The 21,460-nt window shown below is 35.0% G+C and overlaps 1 protein-coding gene across 2 annotated transcripts; it reads right to left on the bottom strand.

Annotated features, from left to right (window-relative positions):
• Positions 1-14,366: 14,366 nt before the first annotated feature.
• Positions 14,367-19,898, bottom strand: LOC107878093. 2 transcript variants are annotated; one of them, XM_047393747.1, is made up of 5 exons: positions 19,351-19,898; positions 17,211-17,637; positions 16,846-17,134; positions 15,194-15,266; positions 14,367-14,741 (listed from the first exon to the last, which is right to left on the bottom strand). In XM_047393747.1, exons 2-5 carry the CDS (start codon positions 17,248-17,250, stop codon positions 14,538-14,540), a joined length of 606 nt encoding a protein of 201 aa, XP_047249703.1. In that variant the 5' UTR covers positions 17,251-17,637; positions 19,351-19,898; the 3' UTR covers positions 14,367-14,537. The 2 variants fall into 2 exon arrangements, with proteins under 2 accessions (XP_047249703.1, XP_047249701.1); XM_047393745.1 differs by lacking the exon at positions 19,351-19,898 and adding an exon at positions 19,154-19,343.
• Positions 19,899-21,460: the final 1,562 nt, after the last annotated feature.

Genomic DNA, 21,460 nt, shown 5'->3' on the forward strand with positions numbered 1-21,460 from the left:
CCATTTTGTTTTTCATAATTCCTAACCAAAGTTGAGATTCAAAACCCCATTCCATCATTTTCATCATTGTTGGGGCTTGAGAGCTCAGATTTGAGCATTTTCAAGGGATTTTCAAGATTTCTTTCCTGGTATATTTTTAAATCATGAATTTATAATATTTTTACTGATTTCATTACAAACTCATCTTAGACATTTGATTTTAAATTCTATTTTGGGATTTTATCGGTAAAACTTAAAAATATTGTCTTTAATTTGAAACTCGTTTTTGCGTGGATTTTTAGATGTAGCTTCCTAATGTTATGCAGAATGTGTTTCTAAAATAAAGTTTTACCCTTTTCTTTCGTGTTTAATATTTATCTATTTTTAGAATCAAATCAAATGTAGTTGATATGGGTATCATTGTACTCTTTTTGACTTGTAGATGCCATATTTTATTAGATTGGTCACATTTGGTATTGATTCTAGGGAATAGAGCTACTGATTGATGCTTCAGAATTTTCTTTGGCGTGCAAATTCTTCTTTTAAGACAAGTTGAGATGCACTTTGACTTCCTCTGAAGTATTTATGTATTGTATGTTAGTTTGGTTGTATTTTGTGAAATGCGTAGAATTAGGGGTCCCACTTATGTGAAATAGCAAGAATCTTTGCAGGTACTGAAGTCATTTGATGAGTCATATTTATTTAGTTGCTTATATTAATTATTCTTGATACTTGTGAATATACTTGGAATAGATTGTAAAAGTTAGCTTATTGATCTTGAATAATTTTGTTAGTGGATAGCTAATTTAGAAGTTGAATCATATTTAGTGGCTTTGATGTAACGATTGAGGTTTTAGTGACTTTTCAGGGGATAATTATGTTGTTATCGTTCTTTGATGAAATTATTGAGGTTTAGAGGATTCCTAGACTATGAATAGACTTGTAATAGTTGATAAGGCTTAATGTATGGAACAAGGTAGATTTGGATAGTTTGAGATTTATTGTTATTGGAATTGTTGTTTATCTTGTGTTCCATGTATGGGGGCCTGTGTGAACTTTATTATAACTTGAGTAATTATTTATGATCGTGTACCCGAGTGGGGGATTATATGCATATTGCTTTTGAGTTGAGAGGATATATTATAGTGATGCCCGAGTGGGGGATTGACTTGATGTTATTGGTCATGTTTTTCTATTAAACACCTTATCTATTATTTTATAACCCGAGTGGGGGATTGAATTATTATTCTTATAGGCCTTATTTGTGCATTAGAATGTTGTATCTATTATTGTGTCGTTCGAGTGGGGGCTTGACTTGACATTGTAGGTCTTATATAAGCATTTAATTGTATTATCATTATAGTGATACTGATGTAAGGGATTAGAAATGATAATATTGATGATTGCATGACTATTTATTCTGGTAGTGGTAAGTGGAAACTGATATCATGAATTATTGATTCTTTGATTTGATTTTGAGCTTACTTATACATGTATTAAATGGATTTTATTTTGATACTGGTTGGTTGTGAGAATTAATAAGACCCCACAAAAAAAATCTAAGCTCATTTCAGTCTTATGCTGCATACTAAAAGGGTTCAAGACTTAGAAAAATTTAGCTAAGTGTCAAAGACTTAGCCTTATTTTGGCCCCTTAACTTCGATAAATTTATTTTGATCTTACCGGCCTTTGATTGTCGATTTTTAAATCTATTCATGATTAGGGTTGTTTATAGGTCATCTTTAGTGAGTTTTGAAATTTTTGAACATCGTTTGAGGCATGTTTGGATGACCAAAAAAATGAGCCAACGCGATCAGGCCGCATTACGTTGGCTATGGTGTCATCACCATCGACACAGTGCATCGATAATCGCATTGGGTTGATCAATACAATGCGTCACCTATCGTGTCACTGGGCACATTTTTGTTTATTAAATTACAGGTTTGTAGGGGCAAAGGAGTCATTTTCCACCCATCTTAACCCACCATAACATGAAATTAAGCCTTCCACAAGGAAAATTCACTCATCCTTTCATACAATTCTCTCAAGAGCAAACCCTAGTTCATCAAGTCTAAGATCAAGTTCCAAGAAATCACCAACAATTCTCACAAATTCAACTATTCAGGTATGTTAGATGTTCATCCTTGGGTCCCTTCCACACTTGGAGTCCAAGAACCTCTTTTAAATTCAAGTTATGAGTTTCACATGATTTATATTGAATTATGTCCATGTATGTGTTGTTATTTGAGTTTCAAGTTAACAAAATATGAGTTTCATGTAAAACAAATCAATGGGCATATTGGTTGATGTAGATCTCACGTCAAACCCTTGAATTATGAATTGATTGTTGCAGTCATGATGCATTAACATGTTGTTCATGCCCATGTACAAGGTTATGCCTCCTAAGTGTTTGACAAATGTCTACGTGAACGAATTTTGCATAGTGATCTATTTGTTATGCATTTAAAGTTGTGACATGGTCCCATGATCAATGTTATCGAGTCCTGGGGGTATTAAATATCCGAAATTAGTTGTTATTTAGTCCCAGTCATTATAGAATAGTCCTTATAGTATCACAAGAAATATCGTCCAGTCAGTTAACAGGATCAGTGTGAATACAATCAAGCTTAGCCTAGTCTAGTGATCAGTTCCAGTGTTGGTTTAGTTGGGAGTAGGATTCAACACTGAGAAAACCTAGGGACGGGGGTATTCCCACCAAGTTAGGGTGTGACCCTTAGTAGCAATTCTTGAGTTACAGAACTACGTAGCCAGCGTAGGTTGAGATATCTTCCTACCAGATAAGGGTTAACACATATCGTATGTGTTTCCTGCCAGTGAGGGTTGACATAATGTCTTTCTTCCAGTTAGGGTGATTCACCACCAGTGTTAGTACCCGTGGTACGGTACTAACACCATTCTAACTAGGGTTACAGATTGGATCCCAATCAACTTATTTGGGGTATATTGGTTATATGATACCTTCCACAATTGTAGTATTCAATATTTAGTACAGAACTCAGTTCAGTTCTATACGATCATGACTTACAGTTATCAGTTATTCAGTTATCAGAAATTTAGTACTTCAGTTTTAGTCTAAACTTTTAGTTATCAGCATTCAGTTACCAGAACTCTGTACTTCAGTTTCAATCTAATTCAGGCAGACGATATATGCTTAGTATTATATGTTCAGTACTTTCTATAGTCCCAGTCTTGTATATACTCTCGTTCAGTTACTTCATGATATTTAGCTATTATTACTCATGAACATGAACCCATGCATATTAACCTAACCTCACCTAGCGTACCAGTACATTCAAAGTACTGGCGCATACTCTTTTTGCACTATGATGTTTTATATCATAGGATCAGATGATCGGGTTCCTGACCGTACTTAGCCAGATCATTCTATCAGCCGCATCTATAGTAGTGAGTCCTTATCCTTCGAGAAAGTGATACTTATTTAGTCATTGAATTACATATAGTATTTCAGTATTTCAGTTATTTTCAGACAATAGTTGGAGTTATTTAGGGTCTGTCCCACCAACTCTTTTATTTCAGATGTTTAGAGGCTTTCAGACACTTTCAGTTAGCAATTATATCACAGTTGTGCTCAGTATTTGCTTTTAAGTATTATGGACCTTATGGTGTTTTCATCTTCACTTCTATATATGTTTTATGATTATTATTCAGTATTCACAGCAGGTACCAATCATGGGTTAGCTTGTGGTCCTTTGGGGTCGTAAGCACCGTGTGATGCCCAGGGTGTACTCTCGGGGCGTTACAAACTTGGTATCAGAGCATAAGGTTTTAAGGTGTCCTAGGGACTCTAAAAGTTGTGTTGTGTAGAGTTTTGTGCATGGGTGTGTAGCGCACCAACTTATGAGCAAGAGGCTACAAGACGTTTTAGGAAAAAATTTTCTTCTTTCAGTGTTCATATCATACGAATGAGCAGGCACTCAAGTTAAACTCTCTATCTAATTCAACTTTTCCTTCCGTGTATAGAATATGCCTCCCAGGAAATCTAACAAAGAAAGAAACTAGAATCAGCCCGCACCTCTGCCGTTTAGGAAAATCACCTAGAGGAGTATGTCACTTACGTCGAGTTCAGAGCTGCCTTCACTACCTTAGATCACTCAGTAGTAGCTCAGAATAATCAGCAGGCTGCTATCCCAGCCAATCCAGTGGCTAATACCACTGCAGCTAAGATTCGGGACTTCACCCAAATGAACCCTTCTTTGTTTTATGGATCTAAGTCTGATGAGGATCTACAAGAGTTTCTAGACATGGTAAAAAAGGTAACAGACATTATGGGGGTAACTGCTAGTGAGAGTGCTGAGTTAGCTACCTATCAGCTACAAGATATAGCTAATATATGGTTTAAGCAGTAGATAGTAGATAGAGGCGCAGATGCAGGGCCTATAGAATAGAAAGAGTTTGCTACTGCCTTGTCAGACAGGTTCTTCCTATTTAGCGGAGGGAAGCTAAGTTGTTGGAGTTTTTAACTTGAAGTAGGGCAAAATGAGTGTGAAGAAGTATTCCCTCAAGTTTACTCAGTTAGCTAAGTATGCTCCTCATGTAGTAGCTGACAACAGATCTAGGATGAGCAAGTTTGTATCTGGAGTATCTGATAGTATGGCCAAAGATAGTAGGACCGCGATGTTGATCAAATATATGGACTTGGGAAGGTTGATGGTCCATGCACAGCATATAAAAGAGGAAAAAATTAAGGAGAGAGAGGGAGAGCAAGAGAGCTAGAACAGGTAGTTTTAATTTTGCTCAGTCAGAAGGTAGTAACCGTTCTTAGTTCAGTCTGAAGTGTTCAGCCCTAGTTTTGCCTTCAGCTAATATGCCAGTACCAAAGTTTAGGAGTTATAGTCAGGATGGGGCACCAAGCTCTAAAACCCAGGGTCGTGTGAGCAGTGGTCATACCTATCCGCTGATTGGAGAGTGTGGTAAGAATCATAAGGGTGTGTGTAGAGAGGGCATTGATGTGTGTTTTGGATGTGGTGAGTCAGTCTATAGAGTCAGAGAATGTCCTAAGGCTAGTCTGCAGAGTCGGCACAGTCATTCTCTAGTTCCATTCGGTCGCTCGACTCAGCAGGGCGCCACCTCCAGCTCCACCAAAGGTCAACGTCAAAATAAACTTTATGCACTCCAATCCCGACATAATCAGGAAAGTTCTCCTGATACGATTATGGGTACATTACAGGCCTTTCATATTTTGTTTATGTTTTACTAGACCACGAAGCTTCACTTTCTCTTGTAACCCCATATACCTGTCAACTTCAGTGCTAGGCCCAAAATATTAGCAGAGCCTTTCACAGTGTCTACCTCAGTGAGCAAACCCATCATAGCTAGGCAGGTACGCAAAAATTTCCCTGTTATAGTGTCCCAGCAACCTACTTCAATTGATTTTAGAAATAGAGTCATTTAATTTCAATATCCCAATAAACCAATAACTGAATGAAGGGGTAGTACCTCCTCAATACTGATACACAGGAGTCATACATGTTTTCAAATTCCTTCTCATAATCCTATGATAGAATATGATCTAGAATTTGAAGCATGAAACTAGGAGTTTAGCAATAGTAGAAAAGTTGGGATAGTTTTATCTGAATTTGAGCAGATTATATATTTCATGAGACTAGCCATGTGAAAGGTGAATCGGTAGGCTTAAAGCAGTGTATACAAGAATTTAAGTTTGTTGATTCAAAATATGTGTTATGTATGTGATATTTTTAGGCTATAGTAAGATAGTATAGTTATTAAAGAGTTGGGAATATCCATGTTATGTGTTCGAATCTAGGTTAGAATCTTTGAAGGTTGAGCTAATAGAAAGAAGAGTTAAAAATTCACAGTTAGTCAATCTTAAATTATTACATGATGATTATTGGGGCTATAGAGGGCTAAGAGTGGTATCTAGAAGAAGGTACTTGCAGCAAGTTTTATATTATCAGGTATAGTATTTCAAGGTGAGTTTATCAATTTACACGTATTACTATCCCCTATATTGTAGAGTAAGGTGGGGGAAGTTCAGTTTAGAGTTGTTGATTAAGTGGTTCACAAATTTAGAATGATGGATTTAATCTAAGGGAGAGATGATAGGGCAAGTAACTAAGTCAATCTCTCAGATTCTAATGGTGATACAGTGTATTGTAAAACATCAGTAAAGGGGGGAGACGCCCGAACCATTCGTATCTCAGTTCAAAGTTTTGTACTTCAGTTATCACGATATCTGCTCATGCTTTACATGTCAGCTCTATGATCATAGCTCATATTTGTGAACTTGACAGAAAATCATATACTCTCTTAGTTCTTAGTATGAGGTGTTCCAGTCCACTCAGTAGTACGAATCATGTCCCTCAAATTTAGAAACTCCAAATTGAGGTCATGCAGCTCATGACTCATGTACTCATGCTTTATAGTATGTTCAATTCTTGTACACATACTACGTTGTCAATGATCAGTGAATTTCAGATTTTTGTTATGTATACCCTCAAATTTGATTTCATTGATGAATTCATGTCATGGATACTCTATTCCTCAAGCCTCAATTTCAAATTCCATATATTTAGTCATAATTCAGTCTGTAAGTATCCCGTGCATCATCTTAGTTTTCCTTGATATTTCATTCAAGTCAGTATCATTCGAGGGATCAACTATCTCAAGGGGGAGATGTCGATGCCCTGAGTTTTTCATGTACTAACTCTCTCATCTTTTCTTCATGAAACCAGACCCAGCCGAAGGTAATGGCTACTCATAAGTTCACTCTCGCATTCCTATCTCAGCCATATAACCATTCTTATGTCATTGCATGTATTCGAGAAATCAGTTCAGTTCATGATATTCAGTTTATGTATCATGTTTCAGACTCAGTTATGATATCATGTTCCCATTCACGCATGTTCAGTAAATTATCTCAGGTTCTTCGGTATTCTCAGCGTAAGGTAATAATTTTCCATAGAATCCCTCATTTCCATACTTAGTTCCAACTACATATCAATCTTATGTCATTCATGCATGCACGAATCGGTTTGGTTAGTCATCATTTGTCAGACTCAGTCATGTAGTCACGCTTCAGTCAGGTATGTTCAGCATGTAATCTCAATTTCTCTGTACCTTTCAGTTCAGTCAGTCTCATTAGAGGATGAATTCTCCCAAGAGGGAGATATTGTAAGACCCCGCAAAAAAAATCTTAGCTCATTTCAGTCTTATGCTGCATACTAAAGGGGTTCAAGACTTGGAAAAATTTAGCTGTGTTAAAGACTTAGCCTTATTTTGTCCCCATAACATCGATGAATTTTATTTAGATCTTCTCGGCCTTTGATTATCAATTTTTAAATTTATTCATGATCAAGGTTATCTATAGGTCATCTCGGGTGAGTTTCAGAATTTTTGAACATCGTTTGAGGCATGTTTACATGACCAAAATAGTGAGCCAACGTGATTAGGCCGCATCGCGTTGGCTATTGCATTGTCACCATTGATGAGGCGCGTCGATAATTGTGTTGGGTTGATCGATGCAACGCGTCGCCTGTCGCGTCACTAGGCACATTTTTTGTTTATTAAATTATAGGTTTGTGGGGGGAAAGGAGTTATTTTCCACCCATCGTAACCCACCATAACATAAAATTAAGCCTTCTACAAGGGAAATTCACTCAACCTTTCATACAATTCTCTCAAGAGCAAACCCTAGTTCATTAAGTCTAAGATCAAGTTCCAAGAAATCACCAACAATTCTCACGAATTCAACTACTCAGGTATGTTAGATGTTCATCCTTGGGTCCCTTCCACCCTTAGAGTCCAAGAACCTCTTTTAAATTCAAGTTATGAGTTTTACATGATTTATATTAAATTATGTCCATGGGTTAAGAAAATATGAGTTTCATGTAAAATAAATCAATGGGTATGTTGGTTGATGTAGATATCATGTCAAACCCTTGAATTGTGAATTGATTGTTGTAGTCATAATGCATTAACAAGTTGTTCATTTCCATGTACAATTTAATGCCTCCTAAGTGTTTGACAAAATATCTAAGTGAATGAATTTTGCATGGTGATCAATTTGTTATGCGTTTAAAGTAGTGACATGGTCCCATGGTCAATGCTATCGAGTCCTGGAGTATTGAATACTTAAAATTAATTGTTTACGTAGTCCCAGTCATTATAGAATGGTCCTCGTAGTATCACGAAAAGTAGCATCCAGTCAGTTAACAGGATCAGTGTGAATACAATAAAGCTTAGCCTATTCTAGTGATTGGTTCCAGTATCGGTTCAGTTGGGAGTAAGATTTAGCATCGAGAGAACCTAGGGATGAGGGAATTCCCGCCAAGTTATGGTGTGACCCTTAGTAGCAATCCCTGAGTTACAGAACTACGTAGCCAACATAGGTTGAGATATCTTCCGGTCAAATAAGGGTTGACACATCTTGTATGAGTTTTCCTACTAGTGAGGGTTGACAAAATATCTTCCTGCCAGTTAGGGTGACTCACAGCCAGTGTTAGTACCCATGGTATGGTACTAACACCCTTCTAACTGGGGTTATAGGTTGGACCCCAATCAACTTATTTGGGGCTTGTCGGTTAGATGATACCTCCCACATTCTTAGTATTCAGTATCCAGTATTGAACTCAATTCAGTTCTACACGATCATGACTTACAGTTATTAGTTATTCAGTTATCAAAAATTAAGTACTTCAGCTTCAGTCTAAACTTTCAGTTATCAGTATTCAGTTACCAAAACTCAGTACTTTAGTTTTAGTCTAATTCAGACAGACGATGTATGCTTGGTATTGTATGTTCTACACTTTCAGTAGTCCCAGTCTTGCATATACTCTCATCCAGTTACTTCATGATATTTAGTTATTCTTACTCATGCATATAAAATCATTCATATTAACCTAACCTCACCTAGAGTACCAGTACATTCAAAGCATTGACACATAATCTTTTTGCGCTATGATATCTCATATCATAGGTTCGAATGCTCGGGTTCCTGACCGTACTTAGCCAGATCATTCTATCAGTCACAGCTACAGTACTGAGTCCTCATCCATCTAGGACGTGATACTTATTTAGTCATTACATTACTTACAGTATTTCAGTTATTTTTAGATAGTAGTTGGAGTTATTTGGGGCCCGTCCCACCAACTCTTTTATTTCAGATGTTTAGAGGCTTTCAGACACTTTCAGTTAGCAATTATTCCACAGTTGTACTCAGTATTTATTTTTTAGTATTATGGACCTTATGGCATTTTCAGCTTCACTTTTGCATATGTTTTATGAATATTATTCAGTATTCACAGCAGGTACCAGTCATGGTTTAGTTAGTGGTCCTTCGGGGTCGTAAGCATCATGTGACACCCAGGGTGTACTCTCGGGGCGTTATAAAATTAAATCCTCATATCATGTATGCATATTTATTAGACATTGGTACCACTGAGACATTCTAGTTTTTTACGAAAATGAGACACTTTATAAAATGTCTATATCAAAAGATGTGTTGGTAAAGTTGATTTAAGATATAGGATAGAGATTTTAAGATTATATGGGTTTTGAACCCCCTATGGGTCCTATCATGGGAGCGTTGAGGATCTGTAAGTGTATACAGAAAGTCATACAATGGCTTCCAATTATTCATCATCATCATCATATTGTATTGCATCACTTTCATTGCATGACATTTCCTTGGTATTGATTGATATTGTTGTTGAGTGCTTACTTTTTTAGTTAATTATTGTGGTTGAACCTTGTTTATGATATTATGCAGTGAGCATTCATTTTATTTTGTTACATCATACTTTTCAACTTCTTGGTTGATTTGGGAGTGAGGTATGCATGAGATGTAGGATACAGTTATAACTCGATTAGTGAGACATATAGCTTCACACTTAGTGGAAGCAAGACATACACATACTTGTACACTCTCACCACTTTATCATAGATTATTGATTAAACATTATAATTGAGCCTGATGTACTATGTTAGTGAGTCTTTCTTATATATGTTTTTCTTTTCTTGTTGGTTATAAAATGGTTAGTGTTGACTCACCTAGACTTATGTGCCTACCCTATTTATGGATAATGTTATGACTATTGTATTGGGTTACCCTAATAGGATAAAGTTGATAATTTAATGACTATAGATGTTGGGGAGGGGTTTTCTCCAGCGCATTGGATTAGGGTCGATTATCAATAATACTTGCTGAGTACACATGGTTTTACACACATCCTTGCTTTTCTTTCTTTTTTTTGTATCATCTAATCGACTATGTTATGCCCCTTGTAGATGTCTATTGAGTGTTACATTATTGGCCCCTATCTATGATCCCAATATAGTATTTCCCATTTACCTGCTCAAAGCTAATTAAATGAAGATAACTCCATGTGTTGTTATTGATTTGCTATTTTGATTCGGCTACCCTTGCTACAGTCCAGGGTAGAAATAGAAAAAGTGTCGACATGTGCACTTATTAAAAAGCAATCAAACCAGAAGAAACCACAATACATGCTCAGCTACCCTTTGAGAATCACCTTGTACTTCGAACACTTCTTCGTTAATCCCCCATGGTTCCCACAATGCTAGTTGTGGTGTTTAGATACTCATAATTGCAAGAACACAAGAAGAATTCAGGTAAGAAAGAATAATTATGAACTTACAATAATAAGCTGAAAACTCCAGAATCTCACTTTGAATTAAAACCCTAAAAAATAGATGTTTGTGATTCCAAGACCAAGAATGTTCCTTAAAACCTTACAATAATGTAATAGAATGTAAAATAATCATAAGACCTAGCATTTATAGATATAAAAGGAATCCTATCCTAAACTATGTAGGAGAAACAGGTCGGCATATTTTTATCAATCGTACAGTGGAGTCATGAATCAGTCTATCAATCATGGACTAAAGTCGTAGAAATCACTCTTTTCCACTAATCTAGTATACCAATTGTAGACCCAGTCCATGAGTTGTAGAACCATCCATGAAAATCAAAAACTCGCTTGTCTACAACATCTTGTTCACGGCTTAATTCCACCTGTCATGGACCAAGTCTACCATTTGCAAACCCCCCCCCCCCCCCCCCCCCCCCTTTCCGTGGAATTCAAAATTTTGCCTTCCTTTTCAGAACTTCATTGACAGTTCATGGATGATTCCACGGTCCGTGGATGTTTTTCACGACTCTTTCCTTGGTCAATTTTGATCCTTTTTTATCGCCTGAACCCAATTCTCCTACACAATATCACAAAAACACATCATAGAACATCTAAATTCTTGCATATTTTCCTCGTCTTAAGTATCGAAAGTTTCATGAAATCATGGAACATCACCCCCTTTCACGATATTGTTGTTGTAGCAACACATTAGATGTATGAAAAGTAATATAAGTTTTCTCCAGCAAGCCATCATCAGTGATAATATCTCCACATAATTTTAATATGGAACTTACTTTATGAATAGCAGAATTATACTCAGTTGCAGTTTTAAAATTCTGAAATCGAAGTATATCTACTCATATCAAACTTTCGATAATACCGTAAGTTTAAGGTGTTCATATCGATCCTTCAAATTAATCCATAATTTAAGTGAATCTTTCACAGTTAAATACTCAATTTTTAGTCTTTCATGGAGATGATGTATTCTTTCCATGTTTAATAGTATCCCAAGACCATTAACATCAAAATAAATCTCGGTTTATTCTCTTCTTAGTCTAAGAAAGCCCTAAAGTCGGAGTTACATATCCCTCCTTGTATTCTAATCCAAGACCTGGTTAATACTTTACTAAAGACTAAAGCAATATTGGATCAAACCTTAACGAAAAAGTCCTAATAACCTGAGGCAAAGCTAGTCCAGAAGATCAGTCTTGTGTTTCAACATCAAGAACCCACGATAAATTATTCTTTTTGGTATTATCGAGTGCCACAAATTCAAGCTTTGATAAATTCGACATGGTGAAACTAAAATGAAAAAATGAATTAGAAATAATAAAAATAATCCAATTTATGAATGCAAATTAATTATAAGGTTAAATAGATCCTGAACATATATTGATATTAAAGTAAGTTGGTTACTAATTAATGTAATTATAATATGACACTAAAAAGTAAATGCAAGAAATTAATTTATTGTACACACTTAGTTTTTCTTTTATCTTGTTAATGTTAAATCTATTAATACTTCCAAAAGCAAAGTCAATAATGGGAAAATCTATTAAACATTAATCCTATTGCAGGGCACAAAAAACAATATGCTTAAATGAAATACTAGGCAGTATCATAAGATGTTCAAGAAATAAATTATGGTGACATTTTTTTATGTTATTTAAAATAGTTAGAAGAGAACATTGTGCATACTAAAGCTAATATAACTCAGTAAATAATAATAGCCTCTGATATATTAAAAGAAAAATAGCAAATGGTTACAAACTGAATATAAATAGATAAGTAAAAATTAGCATACAAATAAAATATGTAATGCATGTGCTAATTATACCTGAGATGGAAAATTTATTTTGAAGAAGATTAGAACCTCGTGTTGATAATATGTTTGTTAGAAAATAAATAACTAAGTAGAGAAAATAAGGAACAGATACTAGAGCTTTTGTTATTTTATGATATCTTTCAAATGGAAGCAAGGGTTGCTATTATAGGCACCCTTGCAACCACACCAACCAATATAAAATGTTGGTTTATACATGGGTAATGTAACTTTGAAAAACAAACATTTGAAAATCTTGACATCCACACTTCCACCGAATTATTTCTTAACAGATAGCTATTTTTGGCATAGATATTATTGGTAAACATGAAGAGACCTCTAAAGTTCACATCATATGAGGCATTGAAGAATTATTTGTTATTTAAAAGACACTGGGCAAACTGGAGAGAGGGAAGCCAAATCCTCAGCTCAACAACACTCATATTTACAAACACCACAAAAATGCAAAGATACTAGTAACATTTAACTCCAACATCAGGACAAGCAAGCAGAGGCGGATCCAGGATTCTGTGGTATCGGGTGCCATGTCGTCCAACTAGGATTTGCGGGTCGATTCTTTTAATTTTGGGTTACAATTTAAGTTATTTATCATTTTTTTATTTCATAAACAAATCGATCAAATACGTCTAGTGAGTTATGTTCTTTTTTTAGATATTCTGAAATCAAAAACTCCTAAGTAGTTTAATTTTTTTTTATATAAGAGGTCTTATTCTTCAAAGCTTTGAGAGAGAAAAAGAGATTTTTCATGTTAAAAATTTAAATTTATATAAACCATATGATATAGTTATCTTAATATACTCATATTCCATTACCTTTATATGCTGAGAGTGTTGTTGCAGATATATAATTTGAAAGAATTAAAAATTATAGCTTCAACGTAATCATCTTCACTTAGTTCAAACGATCGAAAACTTTAAATTTTAATATCTCTAACATAATAATATCCATAATTTTATATACTTGAACTTTTAAAAAAAAATTAATATGTTCTTGTTAATATTTATGTGCCGTTTAAGATTTAATACTCATTAATGCACATAAATATACATGAAACACTAGTATCAAGAGATTAATCAAGAGAAAGTTTTAGAAAAGTAGGAATTAATTAAAGAAAAACAACCCATTTAAATTAATAAAAAATAGCAAGTAAATGAAACTAATGAAAAAAATCTAAAAAAGAGAAATGAAAAGACAACTAAGCCTTTGACACACATCTAACGAAAAAGACACAAAAAACAAAGTGAGGATGGCTGAAGTGCTGAGCAGCTTCCCTTTGTGCAAGCAATGACACACATCTAACGAAAAAGACATAAAAAAACGAAGTGGGGGTGGCTGAAGTGCTGAGTAGCTTCCCTTTGTGCAAGCAAAGGAAGAAGCCAAAAATACAAAGCTCATTAATAGGGTTCAATCCCTGATCTATCGGGTGATATTTTCTGCCTATTGTCAGTGGCACTAAGTGCCACTTTGTACATGGAATGGCAAGTATATTATATATTCAATTCTTCTGCATTATATGCATAGATATATATAGTGTCTCAACCGAGGTCTGCGGGTGCCGTGCCACCCCCACGAGTACATATAGATCCGCCCCTGCAAGCAAGCTGGAGTTAGCTAAGTATAGCGAAGGGGATTCGCCCGAATATCCTTCATTGAAAATTTACATACAACAAATATGATAAAAACAATATATATATATATATATATATATATATATATATATATTGCTAAATTTCAATACATAACTTCTAGTGTAGGGGCAAAGATAGTTCAAACAGTTGCTTTAGGTCATATGTTAGCATTACTACTTTGTTTCGAGCCCCACAATTAGGATTCCTGGCTCGATTGGTGTAATAAAAATTGGAAACGATACCATATATAACAAGCTTGCTAAAAGACATTTTCTTAGAAGTTCAATAACATAACTTTACAATATTCAACTTTTAATCAGGAGAGGTGAAAGTGAACTCCAACTTTGACAAATACAATATATAAAAAGCCCAATGTTTCTAATGGCCAAAATATGCACGAGCAATATACCACTACATTAAACATATACTAGAATTTCACACATCTATGATCTGGTTGAACTGTTGTTGCTGTTTCTGCAAAATCATCATCTCTTCCACTGCGAACCTCTTATAGAGCACCTGTTGATGACTCGTGAACTCTTGAAATAAATCTTTTAACTGCTTTGCTCTTTCGTAAGCTTCTGTTCCTGAATGGACCACCATCAGATTTTTGTCCAAACTTGTTACAAGATGCATATCCTACATAAAGACAAGAACCTCAGGTGGGGTTAGGGAGATCAACATGATGAACTGCAATATAGCAACTTTTATAATAGGAGACACCACCAGAATTCAAATGCATATATATGACTTAGGCAAGATCAGAATTCAACAGAATGATATTCCATGTAAATAACCCAGGGAGCACTGCAAGTATGGTTGGAAATTGATCAATAAGTTGCTTGTTCATGCATGAATTTGATTCAGGAGTGTGCAATTTATTCAACAGGTGCCAGTGTGACTTTGCTCTTCTTCATTTGATCCGACTAATACTGATACAAAACATTTAGTTCCAATATTGCGCGTCTAAGCAGCACAACTTCCTCACAATGATGACCGATATTTCCTACTGATTGCCACATCCAGGAAAGGTGGATCCTTTGAGGCCTTAAACCTATTCAAATGTAACCTATACAGTTGTAAAATCTTACCTGGGGTTCATAGCTTCCTGACCACATGTTAATCATGTCATGCCTTAAATTTCTTTCAGTTACAACCAATGGCCTGTGAAAGACAAATAAAAAACACATTATTTTCGAGCTAATTTACAATCTAACAGATGTATGCACAAGAATGAAAATCTTGATTGTTTGCATTAATAGCAGCAGGGTCGATAGTTCTACCACAAATTTGGAGAGGATTACTTGGAGATCTTGAATACCTAAATCACTACCAAACTTAAAACATCATTAGAGACCAAAGTGACTCCCAAACACGGTGTAATGTTTCATTATCACGTAGATATTGCCGACTTCTACAGCTCAATCTATTTGGAGAAATATTCCCAATGATTTCAAGTCAGGTTGTGCATATTAGAATCCCTCTCATAGATGCTACATTGAGTCCATTACATTCTAGAACAAGTTGGAAAGGTTTAAGGATGAATACATAAATTACCAGGAGTTCCAGACCCATGGCAAAAGGAAGCAGCATTAAACAGGAGACAAAAGGAACTTGCGTTCAGACCTATGTACTCTGCTTCTTCATTAATGTATTTCATCTCAGAAGTTGATATTGCAGTATCTAAGATAACTAAATCCTCAACTTTAGATACACAGAAGTACAGAAATGGTAGTCAGGAATGCATAATATCCAAGCAATCCTTAATAAACTACTGTTTGTACCAGAGATGGGAAATTAGCAAATGAAAACAATGCATTGATTAAAAGCATGTTCCAAGAACAGTCCCAACCAGTTCAAAATATAGTGTACATGCCCTTCGAGCTCAATACTTCAAATACATAGAGATTGTATTAGACTCCGCCACCTGGAATAATACATCTTTTCTTTTAGGTGTTAGGTGACTGCATCTTCCTTCCTCTCCCTACGGGGCAAAGGAGAGGTATACATAAAATATCAGCTATTATTGAGGTGACTCTATTTACAGAACACCTTATATCAGCCAATATCATCACTTCGACCAAATCAGTCCAGATAAAGAGAAAGGTTTACGTTTTACACACAAGTACACAAATGGCCTATAACAAGGGGTGAAGATGATTGAAATAACAATGGTGTGAAGTTCAAATCACAAGGCAGCAGAATATAATTAACATGCCATAAAAAATTGTTAATGCAAAACAAAAAGAAGTCAGAAGATGGGCATGCTTGACAGCATGAGAAAATTCTACATTGTAGCCTGCTTATAGAAGGCACCACACCCAAAATATCCAGATGGCAAGATCACTTTATCAAGGAAGCTCTCCTGAGCAGATCAAACAAAAAATCTTTATGTGCTTGTCAAAGTTTCATCTACACTAGACACGATAATTTGTTGAAAGAATTTGCTTTCGAGCTCATATTCTGTCTGGATGCAAGAAATTAAATAAAAAACTAGTCTCTAAGCCCAAATACACGTAGTATAGCTAGAGAAATATTATAATCTATTACAATTCGCAAGCCTTGTTCAAATAGAAACAGTATAGAACAAAGATATAGCAAAGACTAGTTTTAGGCTTTTAGCATCAAATGAGAAAATATATATGCCAATGAAGACACTACAATGAGAAAAGAGATAACAAAAGCTAAGCACCAGCTTAAGAAAAAACATTCTTAATTAAGAGATTGAATGCATGAGGCATACCTTCCAATTGAGGACACAATAAAGTGGGCGGGATTATCCAAAAACTGGAGTATCTTCTGACGCTTCTCTTCGCAATCTACCACAATAATACCGCTGGCATATTGCATAGACGGACTAGGAAAAATGTATGCTTGCACTGAAACAGAAGTATGTTCATGTATAAAATTCCTAAACGACGACGGTAATAAGTTCCTCTCCAAGTTTTCAATAAGCAAAAGATGGTAACTTGGACATTGCCGTCCAAGATCTTTGTCATCTTCCCAAAGCCTGCTATATTTCCTTATTTTTGCTGCAGTTCACAAGGAAGAAGTTAAGATAAACTGAAAGTGTAGCATCATAACAAGTTATGGAGTTTCAAAGAAAACCTCCTGTTGTCACATCAACAATACTCTTGGAACTATTCATTCCCTGTGGAAACAAGGAAGCAGATATGTTTAAGGTTCATGCATGCCAACCCCAATTTATGAACATTATACAGTGAAAACTTGCCTCGAAGGATGAAATAATAGACAAATTACTGCCCCCATTTTCACAAGATGATCCTTCAGATGCAGTTTTCTCATACTTCGAAGCAGAAGTCAACATGCAAGATGATTTTCCAAAATTCCGGTTCACCAATTTCAAGAAGGGGACTATTTTAGGACCAACTTCAGCAACACCTTTTATGATACACAAGCCTTCAATTCTGGTATTGTCTAAGTATCCTTTCTTTGGGCCATGAAGCCAAGATATTACAAAGGTGCATAAGCACTCCTCCTTTCCATTGCAAAATGAATGGTCCACATTGTGTATCTACTACCAAAGAGAGGACGGGTCAAGTTTGAAGCAAAGAAAATTTAAGCTATCATTTATTGATAAAAAGGAAATGAACACACAATTGAACCAAAATATAGAACAACAACAACAACATACCTAGTGTATTCCCACAAAATGGGGTATGGGGAGGGTAAAGTGTACACAGTCCGTACCACTACCTCAGATGAAGTAGAGGGATTGTTTCCGATAGACCCCCAGCTCATAACCAAAATACAAAAGAAAAATATATGCCTCAAAATATGATCCCTTGACAAGTCATGCCAATGAAATACAACCAAAGAGAAAATGGGACGCTTGTAGTCACCGCTTAGTCCTCCAGTGTTAAGATCAAAACTGGAGGCATTGCTCAATTTGACAGTATAAGTTGTTAATGCAGTAACACAGAAAGTGACAGAGACACAATACTTACATGATTTGATCACAATTAGACCTATGTCATGAGTAGAGAGGAGAAAGTTTACTTTACCGGAAGATGTATAACCGAGAGTACGAAATCAAAGTGAAGACTCTACTTAACGCCCCCAACTCCAACCCCCATCCCCACCCCACCCCACCCCCAGTTATTAGTCCAAAAAAATTTCAAGTTCCTAAATTTTTTCGGTTCACTCACAAAAGTTCAAAATTTTTCCAAGTAAAATGCATGTCCAAATACAACTTCAAGTTCCAAAAATCATTACTTCAAATACTCAAATTTTCAAGTTTCAAGTAAATGCATGGCCAAACAGAAATTCAAATTTCAAAACTCACAACTTCAAAAACCCAAATTTTCAAATTTCAAGTAAAATGCATGTCTAAACAAAACTTCAAATTCCAAAATCAAGGCTTCAAAAACTCAATTCTTTTCAAATTTCAATTTCCAGGTAAAATGTATGTCCAAACACAACATGAAGTTCCGAAAAAACACACCTTCGAAATCATGGCCAAACAAAGGCTTAATAAAGACAAAGTTCTCTACGGAATTACAGATATCATAAAGAAATATTTGAATAACCTAGAAGCAGTATATGATAAATCTGAACAGCAACTCTTCTTCTGCGAGATTTTGAATTTCATGTTAAGCAAAACAATATTTTATTGGACTAAATCATAAAGTATTACATATAAACGAACAAAGAGATACCACCTATTCAGACAAATAAGCAAAACACAAAATGTTTGTGAAAAATGGATTTTCACCACAGCATTCTCTTAGAGCAGCGATAAACTTAACTTACGACCCGTTTGGCCATAAAACATTTTTGCTATTTTCAGGAAAAAAATTTCACTTTATTTGAAAATTAACTTTTGGCCATGAAAATTCCTGGAAAACAGAAAAAACACTGTTTTCACTTTAAAAATAAAAAAAATTAAGACAAACACAACTCGAACTCCAATTTTAAGAATTCCAAATAAGTACATTTTTGTTGTTTTCATTGCCAGACGCCTATTTATGCTCACATAAAATAGAGGAAATAACGATAGAAACAAGGAATTACGGCGATACACAACTCACCGCTTCAATAACGGCATCGTAGAACAGCATATCATCTCCACCAAAAGCGTTACATCCAAACACAACTCAAACTCCAATTTTAAGAATTCCAAATAAAGTAATTTTTTGTTGTTTTCATTGCCAGACGCCTACTTATGCTCACATAAAATAGAGGAAATACCGATAGAAACAAGGAATTACGGCGATACACAACTCACCGCTTCAATAACGGCATCGTAGAACAGCATATCATCTCCACCAAAAGCGTTACATCCAACACAAACAACCATACCTTCCTTAAGCCTACCACATTCACTATCCTGCAGCTGCGGCGACACAGACCTAAACCTCTTAACCATTTCATCAACTTCCTCCTTAGACTTAAACTCTCCGGCACCAAAAATCACGTCAAATTCCTTTGGATATCCTCGGTACCTCAAGTCATTGTTTTGCCTTTCGTTACGAGTCGTACGCTATACCATGAGTCATCATCATTCGCTCTGTACTCCAGATTGTATCCTTTCCGTTTTCGGGGGTTCGCTGTTGCTGCCGGAAATGGAAAGTTTTTGAATCTCCGTCGTACCATTGGAGGTGGAAGGAAATTTTATACATATGGGAAATGGAGAAATAATGGCTTGCTGGTTATTCCTTTTATTACAGGCCGGAGTGGTTGCAGGTTGCACCATGCAGCTGGAAAACGTGGCGTGTATCAGTAAGGTAATATAGTACATACAGTTTCCATAAATGTCTAAATTCCTAGAGTAATTAATTCTGGGTGACCTTATTTGTTGATTAAAAAATGTGACAAAAGAATTTTTTTCTTGACCCTTATATATCTAAATAAAATAATAGTTCATTTTTTCAAATTTGATTGAGCCATTTTGACTTGACATAGAATTTTAAAAAATATATCAAATGTACTAAAATGTCATTTAATCTTGTGGTCTTAATCATGTCATGTAGTATTAAATTAAAAATATGCCAATGTAATAAAATATCTTTTAATCTTATGATTTTCAATATGTCATGTGGAAAGTTGGAACTAAAATGTTGCTAAAAAGGGAAAGAGCCATTCTTTTTTTGAAACAGAAGAATTATTTAAGTTAGAGTTAGAATTGTGTTTAATCATATTTTTTAATCTAATATTTAGGATTTGAATGTATTTTACTAACGATGTTTGCTGGCTTATTTTTGTTTAAAATATTTTTTTAAAAAGACTGCTTATTTTAATAAAGTAAAGTGTTCGGCTAATTTTTTGGGAGAAAAATGAGTAATTTTGGGTAGAAGACAAAAAAAAGTAGCTTTTTCCCGAAACCATTTTCTTGAAAATCACTTTTGAGAAATAAAATACTGTTAAAAACACTTTTTAAACGTTTGGCCAATTATTAGTTGTTAATCAAAATTAATTTTTATAATTATTGGTCAAATACATACTATTTTTTATTAAAAGTACTTTTTTAGAAAGCTTTCAAAATGTCCATAGATATTCCATGGAGTTTTTTGGGTAAAAAGTTGGTAAAAAGTGTTTGGTCATATAATTTGTCATTATTTGGCAAATAATTCAAATTTCCAAAAATTAGAAAAAATTAATTTTTGAGCCAAATTCTATTATTTGGAAACTTTTAAAAATTTAAATTTTACCCCGAACTTTTGTATTTTATAAAAATACCGCACCGTTGTTTAATTTCAACTAATATCTATCTGTCAACCAACCCCATTAATTTTTATTTTTTTTTATCAGGTAAACATTTCATTAATCATAAGGCCAAAGTCGGTCATATACAAGAAGTATATCAAAAAGTAAAGAACCTGCAACACGACATAGTCCTCTAAAAAAGATAACCAATCTGCTATACAACCTGGCACTACATGGGTGCACCAAAAATAAATAAGGGATTGAGGGCTACTCTGGAGAAAAGTCAATTCTACCCCTTCAAAAACCCTCCTATTTCTCTCTCCCCAAACAATCCACATAAAGGCTAAAGGAACAACATTCCAAGCCATGCACTTTCTCGTGCTTCTTCCGGTTTTCCAACAAGACAACATTTCCTTCACAGTTCTAAGCATCACCCAAGAAATACCAAACCAGCTAAACATATTCCACCAAAGTCTCGGGGTCAGGTTGCAATATATTAGAAGGGCTAATATATATATGCCAACCAACCCCATTAATAAATTTTATCTTTTGACTCAAGTATGTAATATTATTATTGCATAGCACTAGTTAAAAGTAATGTAAATAGAAATATTGGATGTTCCTTTATGAGTTAAGAAAATTTTGGTAGTTCCTACAATTATGTGTGAAATTGTTTATAAGCAAGCAGGTTG

Source organism: Capsicum annuum, chromosome 7, assembly GCF_002878395.1.
Source record: "Capsicum annuum cultivar UCD-10X-F1 chromosome 7, UCD10Xv1.1, whole genome shotgun sequence".
NCBI lineage: Eukaryota > Viridiplantae > Streptophyta > Magnoliopsida > Solanales > Solanaceae > Capsicum > Capsicum annuum.